The sequence below is a fragment of the Notothenia rossii genome (genome assembly GCF_949606895.1).
Source record: "Notothenia rossii genome assembly, chromosome: 8".
Lineage (NCBI taxonomy): Eukaryota > Metazoa > Chordata > Actinopteri > Perciformes > Nototheniidae > Notothenia > Notothenia rossii.
The window spans coordinates 49,979,015-50,005,687 of NC_136906.1; the positions used below are offsets into that span (position 1 = coordinate 49,979,015).

At 43.1% G+C, this 26,673-nt stretch overlaps 1 protein-coding gene across 7 annotated transcripts in view; it reads left to right on the forward strand.

The window, feature by feature from the left end:
- bach2b (BTB and CNC homology 1, basic leucine zipper transcription factor 2b) overlaps positions 1-26,673 on the forward strand; it is a 105,553-nt gene that overhangs the window by 69,022 nt on the left and 9,858 nt on the right. For 5 of the 7 annotated variants that reach the window (XM_079646608.1, XM_079646611.1, XM_079646609.1 and 2 more), the window contains 2 exons: positions 1,939-2,193; positions 19,186-20,691. In XM_079646608.1, the coding sequence (XP_079502734.1) occupies positions 1,939-2,193; positions 19,186-20,691 (1,761 nt within the window). Of the gene's footprint in view, positions 1-1,938; positions 2,194-9,542; positions 12,816-19,185; positions 20,692-26,673 lie in introns of those variants that run through there. The other 2 variants (XM_079646614.1, XM_079646613.1) reach the window with 2 other exon arrangements.

The window sequence follows — 26,673 nt, forward strand, 5'->3', positions numbered from 1 at the left end:
GTGGGGTTACCAGATCATATGGCTCTGAGTATCCTAGATAAAGGAAACATGATTCCACAGATTAAGAAAAGGATTCTGTTATGGCATCTGATGGCACTCATCTCTGGACGTTGGGTTCTTTATTTACTTGAGAGGTTAGCTGTGTTTCCTCTTCTCCAGTTCCACTTCTCCTCTTGCTAAGCATTTTTTATACATAAAAGTATGAGTCAGTGAGAGCTTCCTTCCTTCCTTCCTTCCTATGTTTTGATTTTTTTTTCAACAAGTTAAACATGTCCTAGATAGAACATCTGGTTAGAATTATTATTCAATTAAAAGGTAATATATAAGAAGCTTACATGGCCCATTAGCTGTCAATCACACAGTCAACATTGAGCGGTTATCACAGAATATTTTCCAAGAGAAATTCATAATCACTGTTTAATCCCATTTTCTAGGCTTCCACATTTGTCTCATAGCCAGCCACATTAAAACAGAACACCAATCGAGCTTTTTGGAAGAAAATAATTTGGAATATTGTATAAAACTAGAGCAAAAGGATGAAAAGGCTTTATTTATTGAAATAGTCGGTATTATTTCAAGGTCAGAATGATTATCTTATTGAGGTGGAATTTGATGCCTTGGGAGTGTTTATCCTTCATTCTAGAAAAACTGTGAAAACTCACTGTTTGAAAAAAGAAATCTCCTTCCAAACAACCTCTGTGGCACATTCTGAAGTTTCTGTTCCTCAATATATTGTAAAAATAATCAACTTTATTTATATGGCAACTGTCATAACATAAAATGTGGCTCAAGTCGCTTTACAAGAGAAATTAATCATTAACTCTTGTATTTAAAAAGGTACAAAAACAAACCATGTATTAGAAACGGGTATAGAAACATACTTTTTTTTTTAAATACTAAATAATATAACATTACAATAAAGAGATATATTAGTTTAGTTTAGTTTTTTATTGGTTTGATGCCACCAACACACGACATGTTGCCTCGCAAAGGAGTCGTCACAGTACACTCTGTGAAATGACCTTACATACATTTAATAATAAAGCATGAGATCAAACTAATGCTTCGCAGCAGCAGGGGAAACCCTTAGCTGTAGATTGGGTCTTTATTTGTTGAGTTAAACGTTTTTTAAAAGCAAACGGTAAAATTCCACATTTTCTTTTAAAGCTGCATTATGTGTAGTCGGTGCAGTGTTTATTTAACAGTTCTTACTCTTGACTACAAAACTTCCTCTGTGCTATCATTTGGCTCATGTCTCAGCTGCTCAGAATACCTTTACACTGAGTCGTTCTTAGATTGAAAACACATGTGGATCTGTAGAGCACAGTAATACAGAGACAGCACTTTACACTGCAGTCTCCTGGCTCCCTTTATTTGAAATGTTTGGTTTCTAAAAAAAGTGATTCTGTATGTTTTAATTTGTTGATGGGATAACTGTTTGTGTGCATGATTTAATAATGCAGTGGAAAGTGTGGGATTGGACTTCACTCAGTCAATCTTTTGTGAGTCATGCATATATATGTTATGTTTGACCACGCTGAGCCCCCTGCTCATGCACGTGAGAATGAGAAGAATATTTTGCTACCTCTCTTAACATCTGCACAGCTTTCCACTTTTCATAACAACACTGCACATTTTATTTTGTATTTTTTCTGTACGTAATTTCATCCAAATAATGTTATTAAAATGTATCTTCGTTAACTATGTTTATGTATGCACCATGTACACCAAGGCATAATCCTCGTATGTGTAAACCTACTTGTCAATAAACCTGCTTCTGATTCTGAAAATGTTGTTTAAATGTTAAAGGGGAGCGATGATGTGCAGAGAGCAGTGTGTGTGTTGAATCATGAGGCGGGGGCTGATGTCAGCCCTGCGGTATGTGCTTGCTGGGTTTGGCTGTAAGCTGACCACCCTCTGTTGTGCTTCTATTTCCAGGGCGTGAGCGGAATGTCCGTGGATGAGAAGCCTGAAGCCCCCATGTATGTGTATGAGTCGACAGTTCATTGTACCAATATCCTCCTCTGCCTCAACGACCAGCGGAAGCAGGATATCCTGTGCGATGTGACCGTCCTGGTGGAGGGGAAGGAGTTCCGCGGGCACCGCTCCGTGCTGGCCGCCTGCAGCGAGTACTTCCTGCAGGCGCTGGTGGGCCAGGCGGAGAATCGCTTGGTGGTCAGCCTTCCGGAAGAGGTACGACTATCCTGCACAGTTTTTCCTTTCCATGGGTCGAAGTGCTATTGACCTCTAGACAATGCAACTCTAAGACCCTGGCCACACGAGGACGCATACAGCTAAACGCATAGGATTAACGCAAACGCAAACGCAAAAAAGCTTCCGTCCACACGCAATGTTCACCGGATAGTGTCTGTCCACACGAGACAGCTCCGTTTAGCTCCAACCGCTGGAGAAGCTGCAGTACATATGCAGGAGCCTGTACGTGGCGCTGTAACTTCCTCAACAAAAGCAGCGAAGAAGCATGGTTGTCATGGTTGCCTTTCTGTTTATTCTCCGCGGTGGGGGCCGAGGGAACCGGGCAGAGTTTTTCGCCAGTCAACGTGTATTAAAGTTTAAATCTTCCGGACAAAATTATAAAAGTGCCAGTCAAAGGTCTTCTTTGTTATTTATTGAGCTTTAAATCAAATGAATAACGAATTTATATAATATAATAATATAATACATGGAGCCTCTCTTTTTCCTCCCTCTCTTCGGACAGCGTCAGTGTCTGTCTCAAGCAGCAGCTGATCCAGTAATGAGTGACCCGGCCGAAAGTAAAAATAAACATATTTATAACTAGTTTAGGTAGTTTGAGAGGTAATTAAAATAGCTAAGGGCGATGATCTGACTTGAAGTGTGTGTTTGCTCCGTTCACGGCTGCATCACAGCGGGAGGAGCTGCAGGTGAGCAGAGCTGCGTGTCTCCGTCCTGTCAGATTAGACTTCACTCGCGTTTATGTCCATATTGAGAGAAAGATAAATAATCTGAATTCAGTGTGCAGTTTACTTTGACGCGGGGGTGAGCAGCAGAGGTGGGGAGAGGCGGGGCTATTGCGTCATCATTATCAGAAAATGATCGTATAGGGCGTACACACGGAGCCGTTGGACCCCCCCAGAGCGTTGCGTATGCCGTTCTATCCACCTTGGGACCCGTTATCGTTTCCGCAGTTGTTTACTGTCATATTCGGTCGTCCTCGTGTGACCGAACGGTCTATATGACACTAAACAGTAACGTAAACGACCGTTTTCATCCTCGTGTGGCCGAGGCCTAAAACTCCACACTGACACCAGTACAAAAGCAATACCAATCAGCCTCTCCACACCTCCAGCCACAGCCACAAAGTGATGTGTGACCAATGGACTGAACACCTCTACACTGAGAATGTCAACAGATTTAACATAACTGTTTTTAGGTTAGTTGAAGGAAATAATATTAAGTTAGGTTCAACTTAATATTATTGCTTTCGACTAACTTAATACACTTATGCGAAATCTGTTGACATAATACATTTAATTAAAGTCTATGTTTCAGTTTTTTCTGTGTGTCCACTCTAGAACTTGAGTGGGAGAAAGAAAACACAGCTTAGAATGCAACAATTTGTTGCTAAATTGTTATGACATAAAAAAAGCAATCAGATCTAAAATAGGATGACCGATGGTTTTCTGACTGATTAAGCCATCAATGGAGGTGTGACATTAACTTGTTGCAAATGGTGTTGGTCCATGCAACAACTTTCTTATGAAGTTCATGCAATCATATAAATAATCACTCACTCAGCCACATCTCAAACTGACTATAACTGCTATACATGGAGCTAAACTCTCAGCCACACTCCTGTACTCCTACATCACCAATAGATGTGTGCTACTGAGGGGATTCTGTTCACTGGTATTTTTCATATGAACAACCTTTCAAATCTCTAGTTCAGTTTATCTGGCGACCAGGAGAAAATAAAGAGACATTATTGCATTTGAGTTCTGCTCTGGTTCAATAATCAAGAGGAGTAAACATGGAGTAATATGGACTTTTACAAATATAACATTTGGTGAGCGTGATTCTGAATCATAAGCGTGACAGAAGAGATCAAATTCTGTTTGCTGACGGCAAGTGATGCTGCTCTCATGACAATATTTATCCTCTCTAGTTTCACAAACCGCTCACAAAATGATCAGCACCAATATTAATGGGTACTTGTATATCATTAGAAGTCAATGTAAGCCGCGTTCAGCTATGTCAAAACATCTGCTTCCTTTCACACAACTTGTGCAGATGAATCCAAGTCTCTTTTATTCAGTTGTATGAATCTTCTTGCTATCTTAATAAAAAGTAAAAAATAAACTTAATGTTTTAGGAAACATGCATGTGTCTTTGAATTAGTACATTTAAAAATTGATTAATGACCCTAACATTAAACTGAATACGTTGTGTGAGAGTTTGTTGATATATATTTTTTATATAGTTGTACTGTTGTTGAATGAGCCAAGCATCTACTTCCATTCATCAAGACATGTCTTTGTTTTTTAATTCTTTTTCACCTTTGAGGCATGAATGAAAGGTTTTGCGACTGCAAACTGCAAGCTTTTTCTGTCAATATAGAACCCATGGAGGAATGTATTGCTTCAATCAACTACATTTACTATAAAAAACTTGGTTCAAATCCACATAAAAGGTGAGAAATGTACCCTTAAGCTGCATCAGCATCTTTCTTGTTCTATTCTGTTTCCAGTGGCTTTTGCAGGCATGATATAGCATAGCAGCAAACCAGATTTGAATTCATGTGCCGTTCACTGGAGGACAAAGACTCAGTGAAAGGTGTGAGAAGTGCATTATTGAGGCTACAAGGCTTTGATTGCCAATTAGCACCTGTCAGCTGCCTGCTGTCGTTGGTGGCAGGTAGCGCTCCGCGGCGAGATTAGCGCCACCTCGACTCAGTGCTCATCAGGTTTAGCAACACTCCTCACTCCTGATCACCTCAGCTCTCACTCTGTCACATCATCTGATCCCCTTCAGAGCCCCTCCACAGAACACATGATGAAAGCACCCCTGACGTGTTGATGTCACAGCGACACACACACACACATACATACATACATGTGCTACTGTGAAAACTGGGGCACATCCCGCATGTGCTGAGGAGTTGGGGCCAGCGTGCATTAATAAAGTAACGCCTGTCAAACGACTTTGTCACTGCGCTCATTGAAAAGGAAGTCAGCGTCAGATTGTCGTCTTATGTAAAATGAGCATCAGGGGCTTTTTTTCACTCCTTACCTCAAAGAAGGACTGCAGGGAACGGCTTCTGCATCTCTTTCATTCAGTCACTGCAGGCATGAATAAAACATGAGCTGCTGTGTGTGTCAGGTGTGAGAGGGAATGTGGAAAGTAACATCTTTCACTGAGTGTGTCTTTAGTGTGCCAGAGAGTGAGCTGCTCCTGGTGAGGTTTGAACCAAGCCTTCCTCCCTTTGTCCCAACCTGTTCACTTCAACAACGTTCACACTTTTGTCTTATGGTCCTGACACACCGAGCCGATCTTCGGCGTCGATAGATGTCGGGCCGTCAATGAGCGTCGTGTCGCCCTACTCAGATTGGTGTGTCCCGCACCATTGTGTCTTTTCGGCCGTGCCGACACCTTCCGCCGCCGATTCGACATGTTGAATTGGCGGGCAGTCGGCCAAAGAAATCACTCTGATTGGCTGTTCAGCTAGCGAATCAGTGCATGAGAAGCTAAACGGAAGTGAGGGACCCAAACAAACTATTAAGAAGGCAAATCTGAGATTTCATTTACCTCCAGCTCTCGACACAGGTTCGGGAAAGCCCCATGAGCTTCTCGTTGTAGAGTGAAAATGGAAAGCACACGCTATTTTGAATGACGAATACACACTATCGCCGCCTGCTGGTAAGGAGAGTTATTGCCACTCACGCATGCACAATTTGTACGTGCTACTTACAAATAGCCATCGGCTTAAGTCTTCGGTGTGTTCCAGTGCGACACATGGCCAAGACGGAGGAGACGTGAGGCGACGTTCCGTCGGGACGTGTTCTTTGGTGTCAGTTTGGTGTGTAAGAGGCTTTAGTTGCAATACAACATATAGAGATATATTAGATTTATTCTGTCACTATGGAAACTTAAAGTGATTATAGCACATTCAACAACACCCTGCCATTGAAGTCTTATACTTAGTAGAAATGTGAAAACACATTTCTTTCCGTTAACAAATGCAGTTATCTTCACTATCACTAGTAATATTGATGTTATTAACTAGAGAAAATCTCAAATGCTCATTTAATAATGTTTTATATATTATATTTAAATAAAATTCAATTTAATGTCCTATATATTTTTCTTTATATATTTTGGATGTAAAATCTTAATATATAAAGTCACTAGTAACTAAAGTTGACTTTATTGAAATGTAATTCATTTATTATTTTATTTTTATTATTTGACAACACATTATACATAATTGTATTAGGTTAGTTGAAAGCAATAATATGAAGTTGAAAGTTTATTTTTGGTTTTAACTAAACAAAAAAAAACGTTTAACTAATGCCAACGTTTCCTTTTCTTGAGTGCATAAAATAGTGGAATATAATGATAAAGCAGCATAAAATGGAAATGAAATAGAAAAAGAAAATAGAATCCAATAATAACAACAAATTGGCTTAGAATGATTTAATTAAATATAAGTGATTAGTCGTATTTATTTTGATCATCATGTTTATCTATTGAAGGTTACATGTTCCTTTGAATAGCATTCTGTCACTGTGCAGCAGTCATGGAGGAATGTTATTTCATTTAAGTGGCTAGTCAAGTTTTAAGGTCCCTTTCACCCTTGATTTAGGGTCAGTGACGGAGCATGCTGACACATCCCTGCCTCATGTCTGATGGTCTCTGATCTGCTCAGGGTCATTGGGAATATTCCTTCAGATGCTACTTAAGTTTATGTGTAAAAAAAGGGCAAATAGGGAAGGCCTTGGCTGCCACCGGGGGAAAGGGGAGGGAGGTGAGTGCGGATGAAATGTGAAACAAAGACCACCTCCCCCACAACCTTCATCACTCCTCTCTCATGGCCCGCCGCCCCTGGAATAGCCGGGGCTGGCGCTGGCGCTGGTGAGTGACATCATCTATATCTAATGTGATTGTGGGCTTGCAGAGGGGCAGCCAGTTTCATCAAGGGGCTTTGTTGGCCCTCACATCATGGGAACAAAACAATCCTGCTTTATCTAAGCCTGCTGTCCTCCGGGCCAGCCGGCAGGGGGAAGGAACAGAACAGCGTCCACACACAGTGTTTCTCTCCATCATATTTCTTGTGAGTGTAAGAACAAAGAGGGATTCATAAGAAGCAGCGTGCCACCGGGAGCCCTCCACTGGAGAGGAGCAGTCATCACTGTGACAAACAGAAATGACCCCCATATACAGTGGGGCAAAAAAGTATGAGGTATACCTCAACTATGAGAGACAGAATGAGAAAAAAAAATCCAGAAAATCACATAGTCTGATTTTTAAAGAATTTATTTGCAAACTGTGGTGGAAAATAAGTATTTGGTCAATAACAAAAGTTCATCTCAATACTTTGTTATATACCCTTTGTTGGCAATGACAGATGTCAAACGCTTTCTGTAAGTCTTCACAAGGTTTTCACACACTGTTGCTGGTATTTTGGCCCATTCCTCCATGCAGATCTCCTCTAGAGCAGTGATGTTTTGGGGCTGTCGCTGGGCAACACCGACTTTCAACTCCCTCCAAAGATTTTCTATGGGGTTGAGATCTGGAGACTGGCTAGGCCACTCCAGGACCTTGAAATGCTTCTTACAAAGCCACTCCTTCGTTGCCCAGGCGGTGTGGTTGGGATCATTGTCATGCTGAAAGACCCAGCCACGTTTCATCTTCAATGCCCTTGCTGATGGAAGGAGGTTGTCACTCAAAATCTCACGATACATGGCCCCATTCATTCTTTCCTTTACACGGATCAGTCGTCCTGGTCCCTTTGCAGAATAACAGCCCCAAAGCATGATGTTTCCACCCCCATGTTTCACAGTAGGTATGGTGTTCTTTGGATGCAACTCAGCATTCTTTCTCCTCCAAACACGTCTAGTTGAGTTTTTACCAAAAAGTTCTATTTTGGTTTCATCTGACCATATGACATTCTCCCAATCCTCCCAATTCTCTAGCAAACTTCAGATGGGCCTGGACATGTACTGGCTTAAGCAGGGGGCCACGTCTGGCACTGCAGGATTTGAGTCCCTGGCGGCGTAGTGTGTTACTGATGGTAGCCTTTGTTACTTTGGTCCCAGCTCACTGCAGGTCATTGACTAGATCCCCCCGTGTGGTTCTGGGATTTTTGCTCACCGTTCTTGTGATCATTTTGACCCCACGGGGTGAGATCTTGCGTGGAGCCCCAGATCGAGGGAGATTATCAGTGGTCTTGTATGTCTTCCATTTTCTAATAATTGCTCCCACAGTTGATTTCTTCACACCAAGCTGCTTACCTATTGCAGATTCAGTCTTCCCAGCCTGGTGCAGGTCTACAATTTTGTTTCTGGTGTCCTTTGACAGCTCTTTGGTCTTGGCCATAGTGGAGTTTGGAGTGTGACTGTTTGAGGTTGTGGACAGGTGTCTTTTATACTGATAACGAGTTCAAACAGGTGCCATTAATACAGTTAACAAGTGGAGGACAGAGGAGGCTCTTAAAGAAGAAGTTACAGGTCTGTGAGAGCCAGAAATCTTGTTTGTTTGTAGGTGACCAAATACTTATTTTCCACCATAATTTGAAAATAAATTCTTAAAAAATCAGACAATGTGATTTTCTGGATTTTTTTTTCTCATTTTGTCTCTCATAGTTGAGGTATACCTAGGATGAAAATTACAGGCCTCTCTCATCTTTTTAAGTGGGAGAACTTGCACAATTGGTGGCTGACTAAATACTTTTTTCCCCCACTGTATATGGAACTGTATGCAAAGCTGTGACTCACCACTCACTGCCATGATCACAGCAGACTGCTGTTAGCCAGCTATTACTGCAGCATGCTGATGCTGTTGTCCTTTACAAGAGGCTGATGTAGAGAATCTAATGATCCTACCTACTAGACATTTGAACATTAATCCAAAATAGTGCTAAACGCTTATTAATTGTAGTAATAATATCATCTTTTTGTAAAACTGAATTAATCAAATGACCAATGAAAAAGTAATCCTAAGGACGGGCCACTGCACTGTGCTGCAGTATGGAAAAGCTCTGACTGGCTGCAGTGATTGATTCCAGACCGCTGTGGGGACGGTGAAGGCTTTTGGAAGGCCACTGATCATCAGTGCTACCTCTGAGTTTTATTCTGGAAAAAGTAGAGAAAGCACTGTGATTCAGCAAAGTGCTGGTTCACAGACCACAAACCACCTCCTGTTTGTCTGTTTTTTCCTTAGTCGTGGGCCAGGAAACACTGCACATTTTTCAATTTAAAAGTAATCATAGTAAATTATGTTCAATCAGGAGAGACGTGATGCATGAAATACATGTTTATTATCGGGTCACACTATATAAATGAAACATAATGATTACAGTTTATAACAAGTGAATGAAATGGTGTTTGGCGATTAGGCCCACGTTTGGTAGGATGTCATTCGGGAAGGGAAGAACCGTTTCCGATGAACCCCGCCGGGTCTAGACACTGGTGGTGTTGATAAGTGGTTAGGTCCAGTTGGAAGGGAGAAGGTTAAGCTTGGCCCTGAGTTGGAAGCAGGAGGCAAAGGGGTGGAGGAGGGTTGCGCGTTGACGCCTGAAAGACAGCTGATGGAAAAGGGGAGAGCATATATAGAGGGATTAACAGGTGCGATAATTAGGCTTGTGAATGGAGGGAAGTGATAGGTTAGCTTGAGGAGTGGCGCTCCCTATCATTTAGTGAAGGGAGCGAGTATTGCCATGACGTGCAATACGAAGTGATAGGTCTTCCTGCCTGAACTGAGCTTCATTTGTCGGTTTTAAAGAGGGTGTCCACCTGCAGTGTCATCTAGGATTTGCGGCAAGCTGCCAAACTATGTCTATGGAAAGCTGTTTTGTTTTTCTTCCACATCAAAAAGGCAAAACTTAAGTTGAAGTAAGTTCACATTTTAGGAGGAAATGACTATGTAAGATTACTTGAAGCCAATGAGTAGAGTTCCCGCCTGAAACGGGCATAAACTAGGCAGGAATGGAGGATACATATTTTGGTTCAAATCGGTAGAAGTCCTGGCCCAGATGGACATTCACTGGCTCCACTGGAACTGCTAAAATATCAGCCATACCCTGTGGCTAAGTGAGGTCGACAGCAGATGCATTTTGAAATCGCCAAAACCCTGGGGGATGACCCTGTAGGGATCATACATTTTTAATATTTTTTAACCCAACCAATAATCTTGATGCCCTCATCATAAAAACGACAGTATGTGTTGGCCTTTAACATGTAAAGGACCTATGCCAAGATCAACCTGACTGGTCACCTCTTGAGACTGTGTAAAATATGCCTGTACTCTATTAAAAGCAAAAGGCGAAAGTACGCTGTTGCAGCAGTCGTAAAACCTTGTTGTGCCTGATTGAGTTCGCAAAGTTTGACTTTTAAAAAGTTGACGACATTGGTTTCATTAACGATGACCTTGATCTTGCCCTGACCCAGTAGTTCTAGCTTCCTACCTAAAACTAGACCTTAGCCCTAGAAGTAGCAGGTCAGATTATACTCATATAGTTTTATCTGGACTGCCAAAATACCTTTTGTTGCTTATGTATGAGGACTAAAAGGGATGTAGACTGCTGCAAGGGACATCCATCCACCATCTTAGGTCAAGCAGTTGATCGGGGCTCAAACGCCTGCTAATCTAATGGCGCATTTCCACTGCAGGGCCTCGCACGGCTTAGTATGGTATAGTTAGGCCTTGATAGGCCAGGCTCACTTTATGCTGCATTTCCATTGCAGTTTAGTAGCTGAGGCAGTAACTATAGTAACACAGTGTAGGCGGAACCGTGACGTCATCTTCAATGCGAACCACAAAACCAACATCAGCCGTTAGCTGTTAGCACTCAAGCTCACAGCTCCTCATATCTGTTCAGAAACTAGACAAAAGTTAAACAAGTGCAAACCACAGACTGTCTGTGTCATGGCGAATACAGTCGCTGGTTTATTTATGTCTGTAGGCCGTTGTTGTGACTGCAGGGCCGCCTTAATGCACGGGCTGACCTGGGCTGACGCCCAGGGGCCTACGGAGATCGGGGGCCTATCATGAGCCAATAAAAAGAAGAAGAAAAAAAAGTAAAAGAAAAAAAAAAAAAAAAAAAAAGAAAAGATTTTTAAATAAACAAAGTCTTGGCTTTCAGAATATGTAACTTTTATTTCCAAAATCACACAATAAATACATTTTTGAAGCTTGTAAAGGGAAGAAGACAGCTCTCCCTCGCCACTCTGCTGTTCTGCTGTTCCCCTCCCTCCGCTGAAATTATGAATTTAAGGCGTATATTAATCATAGATAACACAGCAGGGTCCGTTACAGTTTGTTTTCATCTGGTGGAGAAGTGCGATCACAGAGCCTGCCGAGGCTATAAATGACTTTGATTTGTTGTTTAAATAGGGGGCCTACAAACAGCCTTTCATTAACAGGCTGAGCAATACTACACCCTCCCTCTCCACCCTCCTCCCTCACCCCGTGCAGACCCCAGGTCCTGATGGCAGGTTAAAGCGGGCTTGGTTGTGAGTTTGGACGGTCGGAGCATATACTATGTTAGCTTAGCCAATCTCCATTCAGAAGACACGCATTTTAAAAGGTTTTTCGCCTGTAGTCTGTCTGCAGACTTGTCAAAGCATTAATTCATGGTTTTTACTAACCGGTATGTTGTTACTTCGGCATCATTTTGAAACATGTATTACAATTAAATCATGGTAAAATATGTTCATTTTGTTGTAGCCCCCTTGCCAGCGATTCTCTCTGACCATTCAGCCGTTGAGAGTGTTTACATCACTAGTTTAGCATATTCAGCCCGGTTGTTGGCCCGTTAAGATCCTCGATTTTGGAGGGCCAGAGAAAGGTGAAAAAGTAGCCCTGAGCCGGAACTACCCCTAGTGGAAAATCAAAAAAAAACGGGCCGGGTTTGGCCCGGCACACTTAAACCGTGCTACGCGCTGCAGTGGAAATGCGCCATTAGAGGGCATCACACAGACTAGCCCCACATGGAGTGACCGGCCAGGACTCTCTCTGACAGAAGAACAGCTTATTAGACAGATGGTGGGAGCCTTCCTTGAAGATTGGGGGTTGGGTGGTAGAAGATGAAGAGGAAGTGGTGGAGAGAGGAATGGAAGTACCGGCACTAATACCCAGTGCTTGAATTGGGCCGGTACTCACCGGTACGCAGTACCGGCACTTCTGATTTTTACCCATGTGGTACCGGCACTTCTTACTGAGTACCGGCAAGGTGGCGGTACTCAGTAAAATGCCGGTACTCAGCCGCCGGCAATATACGTATATATTGTAAACGCAACACAGCACAAATGTGGGTCTGACTCTGCCTCACAGAGGGTGACTGGCTGTCTACATGACGTGGCCTGCCGACATTGCCACTTTCATACAGATCATACTAATGCCCTCGATTGGTCTCTGTGTGTCATTCAAGCTCGGGAGGGTGTGTGTTGGTGTATGTGTGGCGCGAGCGAGCGAGAAAGCGCGCGCACCGGTTACGTGTATTGTTGTTAGCATCAGGTGCTAGCTAGCTGCGCTAACGGATATAAGGAGCTGTTTCAACAACAAGGTGGAGGGAAAGTCCTTTGCTGTCAGACTGAGAGGCTGATAACTACAGCTCTGGTGAGGTAAATTACTCTCTGAGTCTTTAGATAGTTAACTTAGTTTAAGTTATCTCAGTGGGTCTCAAACGGTTCGGTCCCCATTTATGTAAACACATATTTCCATTTGAGGGGGTAGTGATTAGTAAAATATGCATGAATAATACAAACATAATGTTAACTAGGTGAAAAAAGGTAAGATAAACTTGTTGAGAGCTAAAACTAGTCTTTGCTGTTGCCTCAAAGAGGAGCAGGGGGGAGAGGAGGGAGACAGGAGAGGCCGATTCAGGAGCCCAGACACACTCACAACTATAAATGAACCAAAAACAAATAAATAAACAAGTTTCAATGTTTTTTCATATTGGATATTGTATGTTATTGGTTATGGCCATGTACTTATGATTTTATGATTATTTAAATGTATACATTTTTGTTTCATATGGGTGTAGTCTCTTTATTTCCCCCTCAAAGTGCACCAGATTGATGCATTTAACTCCAACATTTTAAACAAAAATCTTACCGGGGGAACATGCCCCCGGACCCCCTATAGGATTTGAGGCCCGGCCCCACTGTTCCCAAATAGATTTGCAATTGTTTTAAAATAGTAACCCATCTCCATATGTTTCTTTTTGGGTAGTAGATTTAAACTAGAGGGCTATCACTTTGTGCAGCAACACTATTGACAAATAAATCCAGCAAAATGGCACAAAAAACTGGTAGTGGCCTCAGGGATGAGGAGTCATTTAACCAGCCAGTAGGAGTCAAGCTTTACTTTCTTTTATATCCATAAAGAAAAAGTAAATCTGTTTACAGTTGTTTCATATGGATGTTGAGAGGTATCCATATATCTCTTCATTTTGCTCTCAAATTGCACCAGATTGATGCATCTAACTTCAATATTTAAAAAAAGATGTTCCCGGTGGAGCATGCCCCCGGACCCCCCTAGACTAGAGGGTGTCAGGTCCACTCCCCACTTATAAAAATAGCACTTTACCACTGCACCCCATCTAATCTCAGATGCACCCTGAGTCATTTTGTTTAAGTACAGTGAGCCTTTTTAAAATATACAGTAAAGAGACAAACCCACCAGCATTATTGGATATACTATGACTTTGTGCCAAATACTTGTTGCTGATTTAGAGTACTGGCACCTTTTTTATTCCAATTCAAGCACTGCTAATACCCAACACCCTTGGTCCAGCAGGGAGTCTCTCGTTCTCTGCCAAGGACACTTCTCATGTTCTATAGACTGCCAGAGAAGATGCAGGGTCTTTGTCTGGGTGTGAGAGGTAGAGGATGAGCAGAAAGCCTACGGGGCCACAACATGGTGATCCCCATGTTTATGCTCTTTGTATTTAACCTTCAAACCCAGCACAGTTAAGCAGCTATACATCCTAAATATACAAATAAATAGACTTTCATCAGCCTGGGATAAAAGACCTACCATACAAACAGGGTGAACAAAACAAGTGCTGGACACAGAGAGTATCCTCAGACGTGTTCATGTCCTTTGTACATGTGTACGGTCAGAAATAAATCAGCGTAAAAACAATCATTTTGTGTGTTAAACAGTGTAGAGGTGGGGTCATGTCCTCCATGTCTGGACTGTACAGTAAGCTGCACTGGGGGAGGATTAGGGCGTACACTATCTGATCCACACAAATCACTGTTGGGGGGGTAACTCACCCACAGCTCAGCACCAGGGATGTCTGAGCTGCTGCTTCCCTTTCCTTACCCTTCCAAATCTCTCAACATCACTGGGGAATGGTTCCATCAGCTTAGTCCCTCTTTTCACTGTCATTACTGATCCAAATGTGCACTAAACCTTACAGTACAGAGCAGTACAATTATAACAGTGTCAGTGTGAAAATGTTTTTATTCTACTGTATTTTGTTAAGGAGTTATTGTTGGGGTTGGGATTTATCTTTAATATTTAAACTGCATGAGTGTTTAAGATGTACTTTCATTTGAGATAATGAATACAATAGTTCATGTCCAAACCTTTCCCCCTTCAGTAACCAATGAACAAAATCTGGGAAGCCAAATCTTCTTAAGCATTTTTGTTCAAAAGCAAATATATAATTTGCTTTTGTTTTCCTTTATTTAGTTGAATGTTGGGTCACAGTAAAGTTGGTCATGTTCTATTTATTCTGTAAAACCGAGATTTTCCACAACCAATCATGCAAATGCTTCAATTTAAATCGTGGGTTTTCTTTACAGATGCGTTAAGGCTTCTTGAAAATTGGTCACTGAGTACAAAAAAAGCAGAAAAATACTGATAACCGATTAAAGATTCCAAGCCAACTGAGATGAAATATATATAGCTATTGATTTTATTACATTTTACTCCCTAGCTTGCAGATATTGGAACTATATTTATGGATGACTCCATGTCTGATTTAATGTTTTCATTGTTGCTTATTGCAGCAATGAAACTTTTGGACAACAATAAAAACATGTGTTGACAGTGATTGATAATCTAACGAATGGAAGTGTTTTAATTATTATTTGTTTATACCATACAGAAATAATTGGAAAAAATGACTTCTTAAAACGAATCAAATAATCTTAGATACCACGTTATGTTTCGTGAACTATTGTAAAAAATTGCAAAATCTGGTATGGTAATAATAAACTATACTTAGTTACATTGCAGTGCATTTCTAAAGTGACGCAAGCTTGTCAGGTATTTTCTGACTTAACATAATTTCCTTCGGCCACAGAGATGTTCTGTCGTGCTGCAGGCCTTTTCCTCTGCACACTTCCAGTCCTTTCCTCCAGCACAAAGCTGAACCCTCAGTGTGGTCATGTCAGCGTACAGTACAGCCTGCTTCATCTCCATCAGTGCTGTGACTCAGGCTCCTTTTTGTCTGTCTGCGAACACAAAGGTTAATGTCAGTAGAGACTGAGTGTTTCCTCCTGCACTCCATTGTCATGCCATGCCATGTAGTCATTAGCATGCATGACATGCAGGAATTCACTGGAGTACATTTGCATAAATTAGCCATCTCTTCCATAGAGGCGAAAGGCCGATGAGGAGCACGGGATGAGGGAGGAGGGTGGAGAGGGAGGGTGTAGTATTGCTCAGCCTGTTAATGAAAGGCTGTTTGGCAGGCTCCCCAGAAATGTTATGCAAACTGTCCGGCTCTGTGATTGGCAGCTGCCTATAGTTTCCTGCCCTGTAATGGTATCTCATGTCCAGTCTAGACACAGATCGGAGCCCTCTTATCCTAAAATGGACCCAATCTGTCCCGTTGAGTAATTTCTCTCTTTGTCTTAATTCATACACTAAGTGCTGCTAACAGCTGAAATGCTCCATGCATGCGGATAATGATCAGGCTCCCTGTCCTCCTCTTCCTTCTTTAACAGTTTCCTAAGCTCTGGCTGTCTCCCTCCCTCTTTGATTTTCTTCTGTGCTCTGTCCATCCTTCCTCATATTCACCCCCCCACCCTGCGTCTCTCATGTTATGCTTTCCTTCATTAGGCTGCTGTGCTGCTTATAACAGTGGAGTAATCACATATGGTGCAGAGCACACATAAAGATCTCTCCCGCAGACAGCAGCTGCTGATACTAGCTGAAAATAGATCCCTGGTACGCTCAGCACTTTCTCTCCAGCAGCTTTACTGCAGCTCTGGACCCAGCCTAATTTAAGCTGCTCTGCCTCACTATTACAGTGTGTGTGTGTGTGTGTGTGTGTGTGTGTGTGTGTGTGTGTGTGTGTGTGTGTGTGTGTGTGTGTGTGTGTGTGTGTGTGTGTGTGTGTGTGTGTGTGTGTGTGTGTGTGTGTGTGTGTGTGTGTGTGTGTGTGTGTGTGTGTGTGTGTGTGTGTGTGTGTGTGTGTGTGTGTGTGTGTGTGTGTGTGTGTGTGTGTGTGTGCGCGCTGCAGCATTAGTAGTAGGGGATGTGCTGCTCTCATCAGTAGAGCGGATAGAGCACTCAGAGCCTCTACCCTCACCCCCAATCCCTCACACACTCTCACCCACCCACTTACCCTAGCGAACACACATACACGTACACAACTACACACACACCATCCCCCTCGCAGAGATGGAGTCAGCAGCTTTCTCTTAACAATGACTGGTATGGTTGCTGCTGTTGGACTGTCTGTTACGCAGGGCGCACTGCAAGGTGCTTTAAACCAGAGGCATGCTGGGAGCTGCAGCATGCGGATGCTCTGTTAACACAATTAAGATGGAGGAGCGCTGCCTACATTTGCAAATATACAGAAATATGTTGTACGCATCACACATTACACACTGTATGCAAACAGATATGTATTTAGCATATCACACATCTGTCAATGCTGGAGCTGCAGGTTGTTGTCATAACAAAGGAAAAACGCACATGTGAAATGTAAATTAACAAAATAATTAAACTCAATATCATAGAGATCATCCAAGAAGAGTACATTTACATCTCTTTTATAGCATGGTGGATTAACTGTAGTCACCACTACATTGGCAGTGTAGATAATAAGGCCAGGAGTAGTAACTCACACATACCCATCTGGGAATATTTCTAGCTGTCACGGGCCAGTTGAAAGAAATATGGATATTATTTGACAGCTGTTTCTGTCAAGAAGAAATGCCTCACTTCACAGTGTTGCAATAAGAGTCTGAAAAATACATTTATTTTTAGCTTTTAAAGAGATATTCACAGATGGCTTCCAAGCAATGGTGGCTCATGGAACAGAGTAATGTGTAACGGAGAGAGAAAAAAAAAGATTTTACATTATTGGCTCTGCATTAGATTATTATCAATTCTGGTAATAACTTCATGAATAACTACGTCTATAAGTCTAGGGCACGTAATTGAGAGCAAATATTGAAAAATTACACCAATTGTATTGTATATTATATTCTTTGGTAGTTCTTGCGGGCCACGTAACATGAGGTCACGGGCCGGTTTTGGCCCGCGGGCCTTGAGTTTGACACCCCTGGTTTAGACCTATAAAAATCAAAAAGCAACAACCGATTGCACATGTTTACTAATTTTCCTGAAAAGACAGATGATTGAATTCATTCTCAGACTCTATGCAATGACCTCAAGCTATTTTTTACTGAGATATTTGAGTTTCCTCGATCATACTGCTTAGTTGTTTTTCCTAAGCGGAAAAATCCACAAATTCTGCGGTTTTTGAAGCTTGATTACTGCAGAGGGAAATTCCTGTTTTACTAGTGGGGAGTCTGGCAGGGACACTGGAAGCTGCTGCAGTGATCACAGGTGATACTGCCCACCTACTGTAGGATCATTCATCTTCTTGTTCTCCCCAACAAATGGAGACAATAATCACCATACAGTGGGCTCATTAAAAACACATTGTTCTGCTGATCCTCTGCCACAGCAAGCTCTGTTCAATCTTGAAAGGAAAGCGTAACATCACTCAGCCTATGAAAAGGTGCTTTGTAGAGCAAACAATACCGACTCAGAGTGAACGCATTGCAATTGTGTTACTGCTCCTTTTCTATGTGTGTGCTTTGATTGCATTGCCCAAACCGTAATGTGTTTGTCACCAAATCATTAACCGGGATAAAGCTGGAGGGATTGGTTGAGTAAATGGATGAATGCAACCTAGTGTGAATCTCAAGCTGATCTCCAAACAGCAGACAAGCGTTGTGGTCTTTCTCTGGTCTCTGGTCTCAGCGCTCTGCGACAACAGCAGCCGGGCAGCCAGGACTTCTGCAGGCTCAGGAGTTTACCTAATTATCTGGCATTAAGTCTAAATGGAAGGCTTCCCTCTATCATCCCGTGCCACATGGCCACAACGGGGATAAGCCTGAGTCTTACATACCATTAGGCTTTACAGGCACTTGACCTGAGGACCAGGGCACTGACACAGAAAGTGAGGCTTTGGGGCCAAGTCCTGACCGGGGCACTAATAGTACATTACGCTCAAATCAGTGTTGTATAAAAATAATATTTATTCACAATAAATGAAACATCTTTTTCATAACACTTTGGTGCTAAGGTACAATTGCAACATATCATTAACCAAACAATACGGAAAGATATTTTCTGATTGTTTTTAAAGAATTACCATGACTTGACAGGAATGGGTGTAGCCAAAACCAATGCCATGGCCACAGACAGTGGCAGATTGCTGAATGTTCCAGAGGTTGGTGTTATGAACATGAGCGGCTATTTAAATGTCCCCTCTGTGGGACGAATAAAGGTATTCTGATTCTGAGGCTGGACACACAACCTGCCGACACCCACAGAGCACCCTTCTTATTCAGCTGTATGGAATGTTCAGTGCTGACCTGATAAACAATGAGCCATTTTTGACATTGTTTGTTTATGGTTGTTGGAGCTGTCAGGTTGTCTCACCACACTCCAAGTGGTCTGAACAATGACTGTGCTGATGGTAATGCTGGCAATTTCCCTGTTTCTTTGCAGGTCACTGCCAGGGGATTCGCTCCATTGTTGCAGTTTGCCTACACTGCTAAGCTGTTACTCAGCAGAGAAAACATCCAGGAGGTCATCCGCTGTGCCGAATTCCTGCGCATGCACAACCTGGAGGACTCATGCTTTCGCTTCCTGGAAGCGCAGCTGCGCCGCGAGGAGGACGGCTTGCTGCTCTGCCACAAGGTAGCGGCAGCAGAAGTGAACAACTCACAGGATGAGAGCATGCAGTCTGAGGTGGAGAAACCCACCTCCCCAAAGGCACGACGGCGCGCCGAAGCCCTCACTTCCTTTGAACACCCCGACGAGGATCGGCTAGCGATAGCTATTCCCAGTAACTTCTCCGATGGCAGGCTGGACTTTGACAGGCACGGAGCGTCAGACCTGCCGCGATGCCCAAAGTACAGGAAATACCAGTGGGCCTGCAACAAGCACAATAATGACACATCCTCACACACCAGTACCTCAGGTTTTCCAAGCATATTAAAAGAGAGCAGCGTCAGCGGGGCACTGCCGGGTCAGGACAGGCTGCCTTTGGCACAGATCAAAGTTGAACCACAGGTAGACGAAGAGGCCATCTCATTGTGCCTGTCAGGGGATGAGCAGGGGGGCAGGGATAAGGACAGTGTGACGAGCATGGAGATGGATAACCCCATATCTGTGGAGAGAACCAAGAGAACCAAGTCCCCTTCCTGCCTCCGAGCCTTCTTCAAGAAAGGGGTGGACCTGCCCAACACTTCACAGCAGCTATTCACCAACAGACTTGTCTGTCCCCAGGACAAAGTAAACTCTCAGGGAGATCATAAAAAAGACTTCAGGCCTTTCACTGGGGAGCTGGGTCTGCCTGTTACATCCCCAAAGGACGTTGACAGTTTCCCTGCAGGGTTGTCCCTCAAGTCCGCTTCCTGTGATGGGGTCTGCAAACAGGAAGTTGAGCTTGATCGCCGTAGTGTCATATTTTCCTCTGGGGCATGCAAACGTCTGGGAACCCCAGCACATTCCTACCCTGGTGGAAACTCTTTGGAGATGGAGCTCTCTGAGCACATGCCAAAGGGCCTGTGGGCCGGAGCCAGCCAGTCCCTCCCCACGTCGCAGACCTACTCTCCCAGCACCACCTCCAGCGACCCCCTGCTCCTGTGTCGCCCGAGACCCAACACCAGCTGCCCAGTGCCAATCAAAGTGTGCCCGCGCTCACCGCCTTGTGAAACACGCACCAGGACTTCCAGCTCCTGCTCCTCGTACTCGTATGCAGAGGACGGCAGCGGGGGCTCTCCCTGCAGCCTGCCCCAGTTTGAGTTCTCCTCCTCTCCGTGCTCCAACGTGGCACGCTGCCTCAATGTGGACCAGCAGGAGCAAAGTGTGGGCGGGGAGGCCCTTTTTAACCAGGTGCGGCCTAAGATCAAATGCGAGCAGTCCTACGGCACCAACTCCAGCGACGAGTCGGGCTCCTTCTCAGAGGGAGACAGTGAGTCCTGCCATGTGCAGGAGCAAGGGCCAGAGGTGAGTGTGAAACATTGTCATTCTCTTGTAACACACAATATAGCCATTACACTCAATCCCACCATGGCTAATTACATCGCAGTGCCCTGATCTCCAGGTCTGCATTAGCAGTCATTAAATCATCATGTAATTGAAGCAGGGGTGTTCAGTACAAGATTTACAGCATCACCAAAGGGCACAGATGTGCTTTGATATTATTAATCTGCTTTATGCACTGCTGGAGATCTGTGTAATGAGTGTGAATGTGTGAGCCCAAATGCACTAGGATAGTCAAAATGCAGGAGGCTGTGGTGCTGTTTTTTTCAAGACTTTGATTGGTTCATCATCTACGCTGGGAGTAATGTGAATGTGTGAAAAGCACTGCATGCGTTTGGAGGCTCAGGATTCTCCCAGGGTACAGCTGCCCTCTGAAGTTATTCCCTCTGGCTCTGTCTGTCTCCCTGCCACTGCCAACTACCTAACTAGCTCATTTTATCCCAGCGGAAACACTGACATCTATAATCCGGCCCTATAAATATGCATATGCTAATTCTAGCATGCTTGTCAGACATTCTGACATTTCTGATCTATCGACCATTAGCAGTGATACCCTGCCGCATTGAAGGTGTGCAGCCGTCACAAAGGGATTACAACCAATACATTACAGCAGCGCTGTGTATGGCCATAAAGTTTTAATGGTGTGCGGTTGCAGTGAGTGGGCGAGAGGTTGAGCTCCGTCTCATGGCGGCGCAGCTCCACAGTGCTGACAAGGATGAACAGCCAATCCTCTAATCATCCTCCCCTAATCCACCTGGGCAGACGCCCTGCAGACTGTAGGCTGTTGTTGTTTACAGTGTAAAGATCAGTGAGGGACTCTCTCGCTCACAGATGGAGCTCAGCGCAGGTGTAATAATATCAAAATGAGCAGATTTCCCACCTGAGGGGAAGTGTAAGGCAAAATCTATTTACAAAGAATAGCTTTGCCTCCTCGGAGCGCTGCTGTTTACTCGCTTTAATGAGGCAAATTTCCGTCTGGATTTCAGGCCTTGCTGTCACGTGAAAACCTTGTATCTCCAAATTGACTCTTTAATTGTATATGGAGGTTGAGAAGGAGCTTTCTTTGTTTGTTTTTTCACAATAGATGGTATATAGGTATATATATGAGGTATTCACTTGACTGTAGCATAGTCATGTATGTGACATCACATTTTGGCTGTTGCAGAGCTTGAACTTGTGACCTTTTGGCTCCATGTTCCCAGGCTGTCTTACCTCTTGAGATTTTTCCATCAGTGATGTCGGAATCATTTGTGATGAGCTTGGTGGAAGAGGGCCGCTCTAAGTGCGCAGAGGAAGCAGAACTGGAAGGAGAGAAGAGAAAGTGGTGCGTTGCCATGGTGATCACATTCACAGAGCAAGTCGGCATGTTGCAATGGTTGGAGCTACATGACAGGATTTAGCTTTTCTGTGGAAATAATTCAGTTTCGCTGCACAAACAGAGCTGCGAGATAAAGAGGCTCAGCAGTAATGCGTAATTATTACCTTCAGAGTGTGGCACACAACCACCGTCGCCACTCGATTGATGGGCCTTTGATAGGCCTGCTGAATGTGCCGCTGTAAATCATGTGGGATGGATATACAGCGCTGAGCTATCAGCTGGGAGAGCAGCCCAAACATGACTGGGAGATATTTCAGTTCTCTTTGTCATTTCTTTGTGTGGGTATGACTGTTTATATATGTATGTGTCAGCCATTGTTGCCGCTCCATTACTCCACTATATCCTCTGTCAAATCTCTATTGGCTTACGCAGGGTTGTCTGCCAGCTTTGCACTCACTATCAGAGCTGTTGATAAGATCCTTCATGAGTGTTTCACTGCTCCACACTTTATTGCACCGGAGTTAAAGTGGAGGTCACAGAGAAGTACTTCCAAAGTGAAGCTCAGTGTTAGGTTACTCTCCCTTGGCCTTTAAGTGCTAAAGAAGTGCTCCCTCATGCTTCCTTGGCCGCTTGTTTTCCTCACACCCTCTCGATGTAATCCTGCCGTTCAAACAAACATGAGCAAATGGCAGCTTCGATAAAACATAGCTTCAGCTCTGGACTGTGGACTTGACACAGTGGATCCAAATGAGGAAGGAAGTTGTTAAAGAGCAGGGCAGTCCGACCGAAGCCCATCATTCAAGGTAGCTGGAGTCACTTCAGGTCTCTGGGCAGCTTCTGCTCTGTGGTTATGGCTGTTGCCTTCATATGGGCCACATCTGAGAACTATCAGCAGCTTCATTCTGCAGACAGAGCAGTCTCCTGCAAAGAGAAACTAAGCAACTTTTGAGAAAAAATTGAAGAAAAGCTGGACTGAATGTTTGTCCCAAGTGTGGCTCTGTGAGGGGATCCATTGATGGCTCCTTGTTTTAACAGCAGTAATGTAGATTGCTGACCTACCTCCTACGCAACAGCAGTTATGGAATGAACTCTTAAAATACTCTGAACTCTTAAAAAACAAGTAATGAGTGGGGAAATGGAAATTCATTTGACTTGTCGAGCATTAATCAAGGGGTGAGATTTAAATTAAACATTAAAAAAAGATACAAATTATGTATTTTGTCTGGATTTGTAGGCTACAAGCTATAGAGTTAGAGTTGTGGATGGTATATTAATAAGGGATACAAATAAGATTGGGTTGATAGTATTGTTTATTGGTTGGTATCAGGATTATGTAGCTACAGATATTGTTATCTATCATTTGACACAATGCTACAGCCTTTAGTGTGCTACAGTGTAACAAGTAGCTTTTCGTCGATAGCTAATGCTAGCAAACTGTAGATGAATATTGCTGTGAAATGAATGGCATCACTACCTCATCACTCACTTTTAGGCTAGTGAATTAATTTAAGTTTTCCACACTCTCGCAGGAATATGTCCACAATGGAGCAAGCTTAAGTTTAATAAATGTAGTCTACATTTCATTAGAGGTGTAAAACCTGTGAGCATTTTAAATCGCATTTGAACGAAAGGCTTATATAATCTGTAGTTGTATTTGTATTGTTGATTTAATGTGTGAACAAGGCGATATAGAGAATGTTAAGCTGTCATTATTAGGCTGTAATTACTGTTGGAGTGTTAAGCAGGCCTAATGTTTTTGGATATTTGTGGAGTTAGGTGGTCCGTGAGTGTTTTTGTATTGGTTAATTGTCCTTGGTATGAAAAAGTTTGAGAAACACTGCGCTAGTGGATTGTCAAAGGGGGGAGCCTCGTTGCGGGGAAATTATACAGATGGCTATTCCGCCCCTGAAAAATGTTATGCACATGTTATTATTAATAATAATAATAATACAAAAAAAATTGATGCAAAAAATGGATACAAAAAATTAATTTTCTATTTATTTTTATTTTGTAATCGTCTCGCGACCCCCACTCGGGGTCTCGCAACCCCCACTTTGGGAACCCCTGCAATAGGCTATAGTTGCTAATGTTACCAGACTTGAGAAATAAATCAGTGTGTAACAGACATCACAGAGTCAGTACACTAACTTAATGGCTCCTGCACTTATAGTACTTTTGCTACATTTGTAGTTCAGAGTGTCTCCCTCCCTCTGTCTCTCGGAGCTCCACAGCTCCTGGTGCAGCGTAAGCGTTGAGCTCATTCTAGCGTCTCGTCTGGCCACAGCGGTGGAAATATTGATCTCAGCGAGAGGGAGGAATGAGGAAGTAGTCCTGATTCATCAGCACATTGTGTTTTTTTTAGCAGGCAAAACATGAAATAGAGTAATGTTTGACAGGAAGTGCACAGACCTTGATATCAGTTGTGAAAACATTGCACAATGCCAAAGGACCTTTGCTCTACTCTACATATGATGTAGCATGTAAGTTCATAATGTTGACTGTGGAGCTGCTTACTTGCTTTAGTCATGTCAAATAGTAATGTGCCTTTCTCAGATGATTTGCCCCTTATACTACAAGCACCTATTTTGTAAGCAACATAAGAACAACTTTTAGTATCACCAGGAAAAGAAATGTCTCTAAATATAGGAAATATGATTTTTAAGTATAGTTAAAAAGAACACATGGCATCAAATATGTGACGATAAGTGAAAGTAGATTTGCGTTCAGTAGCTATTAAAGACCAGAGCAAGGGAGTGCAGAAGGAGAATGATCCAAACCCTAAAGGGATGTTTGCCCATTCATTTCAAAAATATGTATTTAAGTGCATTACATATTATAATGTACTTAACACAAAAGGCCTTACTTGTTCCAATTGAGCAAGAGGAGTTCTGTTTACCCGAGCATTTCACTTTGAAATCTATATGTATCTGTTTTTCCTTTTTAAATAGCTCAATGCATTTAAAAAGGAAATGAGATGCAGTTACCCCCCCCCCCAAACCGCCCCGGAGCTTATGCTATGGGGAGCGGGGCAAATATAGAGACCAACAGTGGAGATATTTTGGCGCTCTTATTTGAGAAGAGGAGAGTGTGTTTAGTGTGAAACTCCACGGGATACTCAGCATTCTGTACAGTACGTGGGCCCCCCAGGGCCAACTGGGGCACAGACACTGTGTGATGTTGGCTACGTCACCACAGCTCGGCAGCTTCTACTCTGTGGTATTGCATTTCCAGAAATCACTAATCAAACAGTGAGTCAAATTCGTTGTATTGTTGTTGATAAAGTTTGACACTTCTCTCTCGTTAAATACACATTTCTTCTACTGCAAATGCTGCTGTTGGTCAAATGAGAAGCATTAGTGGATTTTTCTATTGAAATCTCTACAATGCTTCTCACATAAATAAAGCTGAAGACGCTGCAGATTATGACTTTAACCCCCAGGACAGCTAGCAAACCTCTCCAGTCTATGATCTGATTTAGGGTGTGTTTGAGTGTGTGTTTCTTCTTTGTAATCCCATTTACAAGCACGTGATATGTAACATGGTTAACTACAGAGATGGCATGAAACACAAATGTGTGAAATTGTAAACCTCATATAACACGATAAGATCTCATTTCAGCTTGGAAGAGATAAGGACAAGTTTTACTCAGACCCAATTGTGTCAGCAGCAAATCAATGCTACTTAACCAGTCCAGACATCTACAATTAGAAGTTGATTTTAAGCTAAAAATATGAGAGGATTTGATTAAAAAAATGACACAACCAACTCTTCCAAAGATCACTGATAAAACACTGTTTCTAATGTGTAAAACATTCATAAAGAGTTCAGTCAGAAAGTAAGACTGTAATAAACCAGAACGAACATCATATCTTCAGCAGGTGGAAATCTTCATCTCGCCCTTTGGAGAGAATTATTTAGTTACATAAATAGTATTTTGCCAGAATTTGAGACCTGCAAACATTGATTCTTTCTTATAGTTCAAAGGGGGGGGGGGGGGGGGTTGATTTCAGATTAGCCCTACTTTTGGCTCTCTACCCCATTTGTACAAAATGACCCAGAGAGAAAGGGTGACTGAGGGTTGGAAGAAGAACTGTGTGTAATTCCAGGACAGTTTGGAGTGAATTCATCACCAGTGTTGAAGCAGACTTATATCAGCCGGGCGCTGCACTGGATCTCGTGGTAAAGCGGCTTAATGTAGTCGTCCCCTGCGTACCGGTGACTGGTGGAGGAAGAGGAGAAAGAGACCACCACAAGGTCACAGCGTCTCCTTCTAGTATTTTATGGCCTGGTTTCGCCAAAGGTCCATCAGGCCCTGCAGAGGGACAGCTCTCAGGTCTGAGCATTATGGGGCACCAGCTACCTGCTCACCAACAGTCATCTCCTCCTCTGCGTTACATGAAGCTGGCAGCCTGTCCTGATGTTTGAAAGCTTTCCCTGCTCCTGTCTTTGAGCCTGGAGCTGTCATTGTCCTGGCAAAGTAGTGAGAGCCGATGTGGCCTTGAAAGCTCGGGTCATTACTTATTCATTTGTCTGCATGCAGATGTCGGGCTGAGATGAGACGCGGGACTCCTGGAGGCTCACAGGGCTGCACTTCTAATGAGGGAGCTCAAGACATTTTCTCTCCCAGG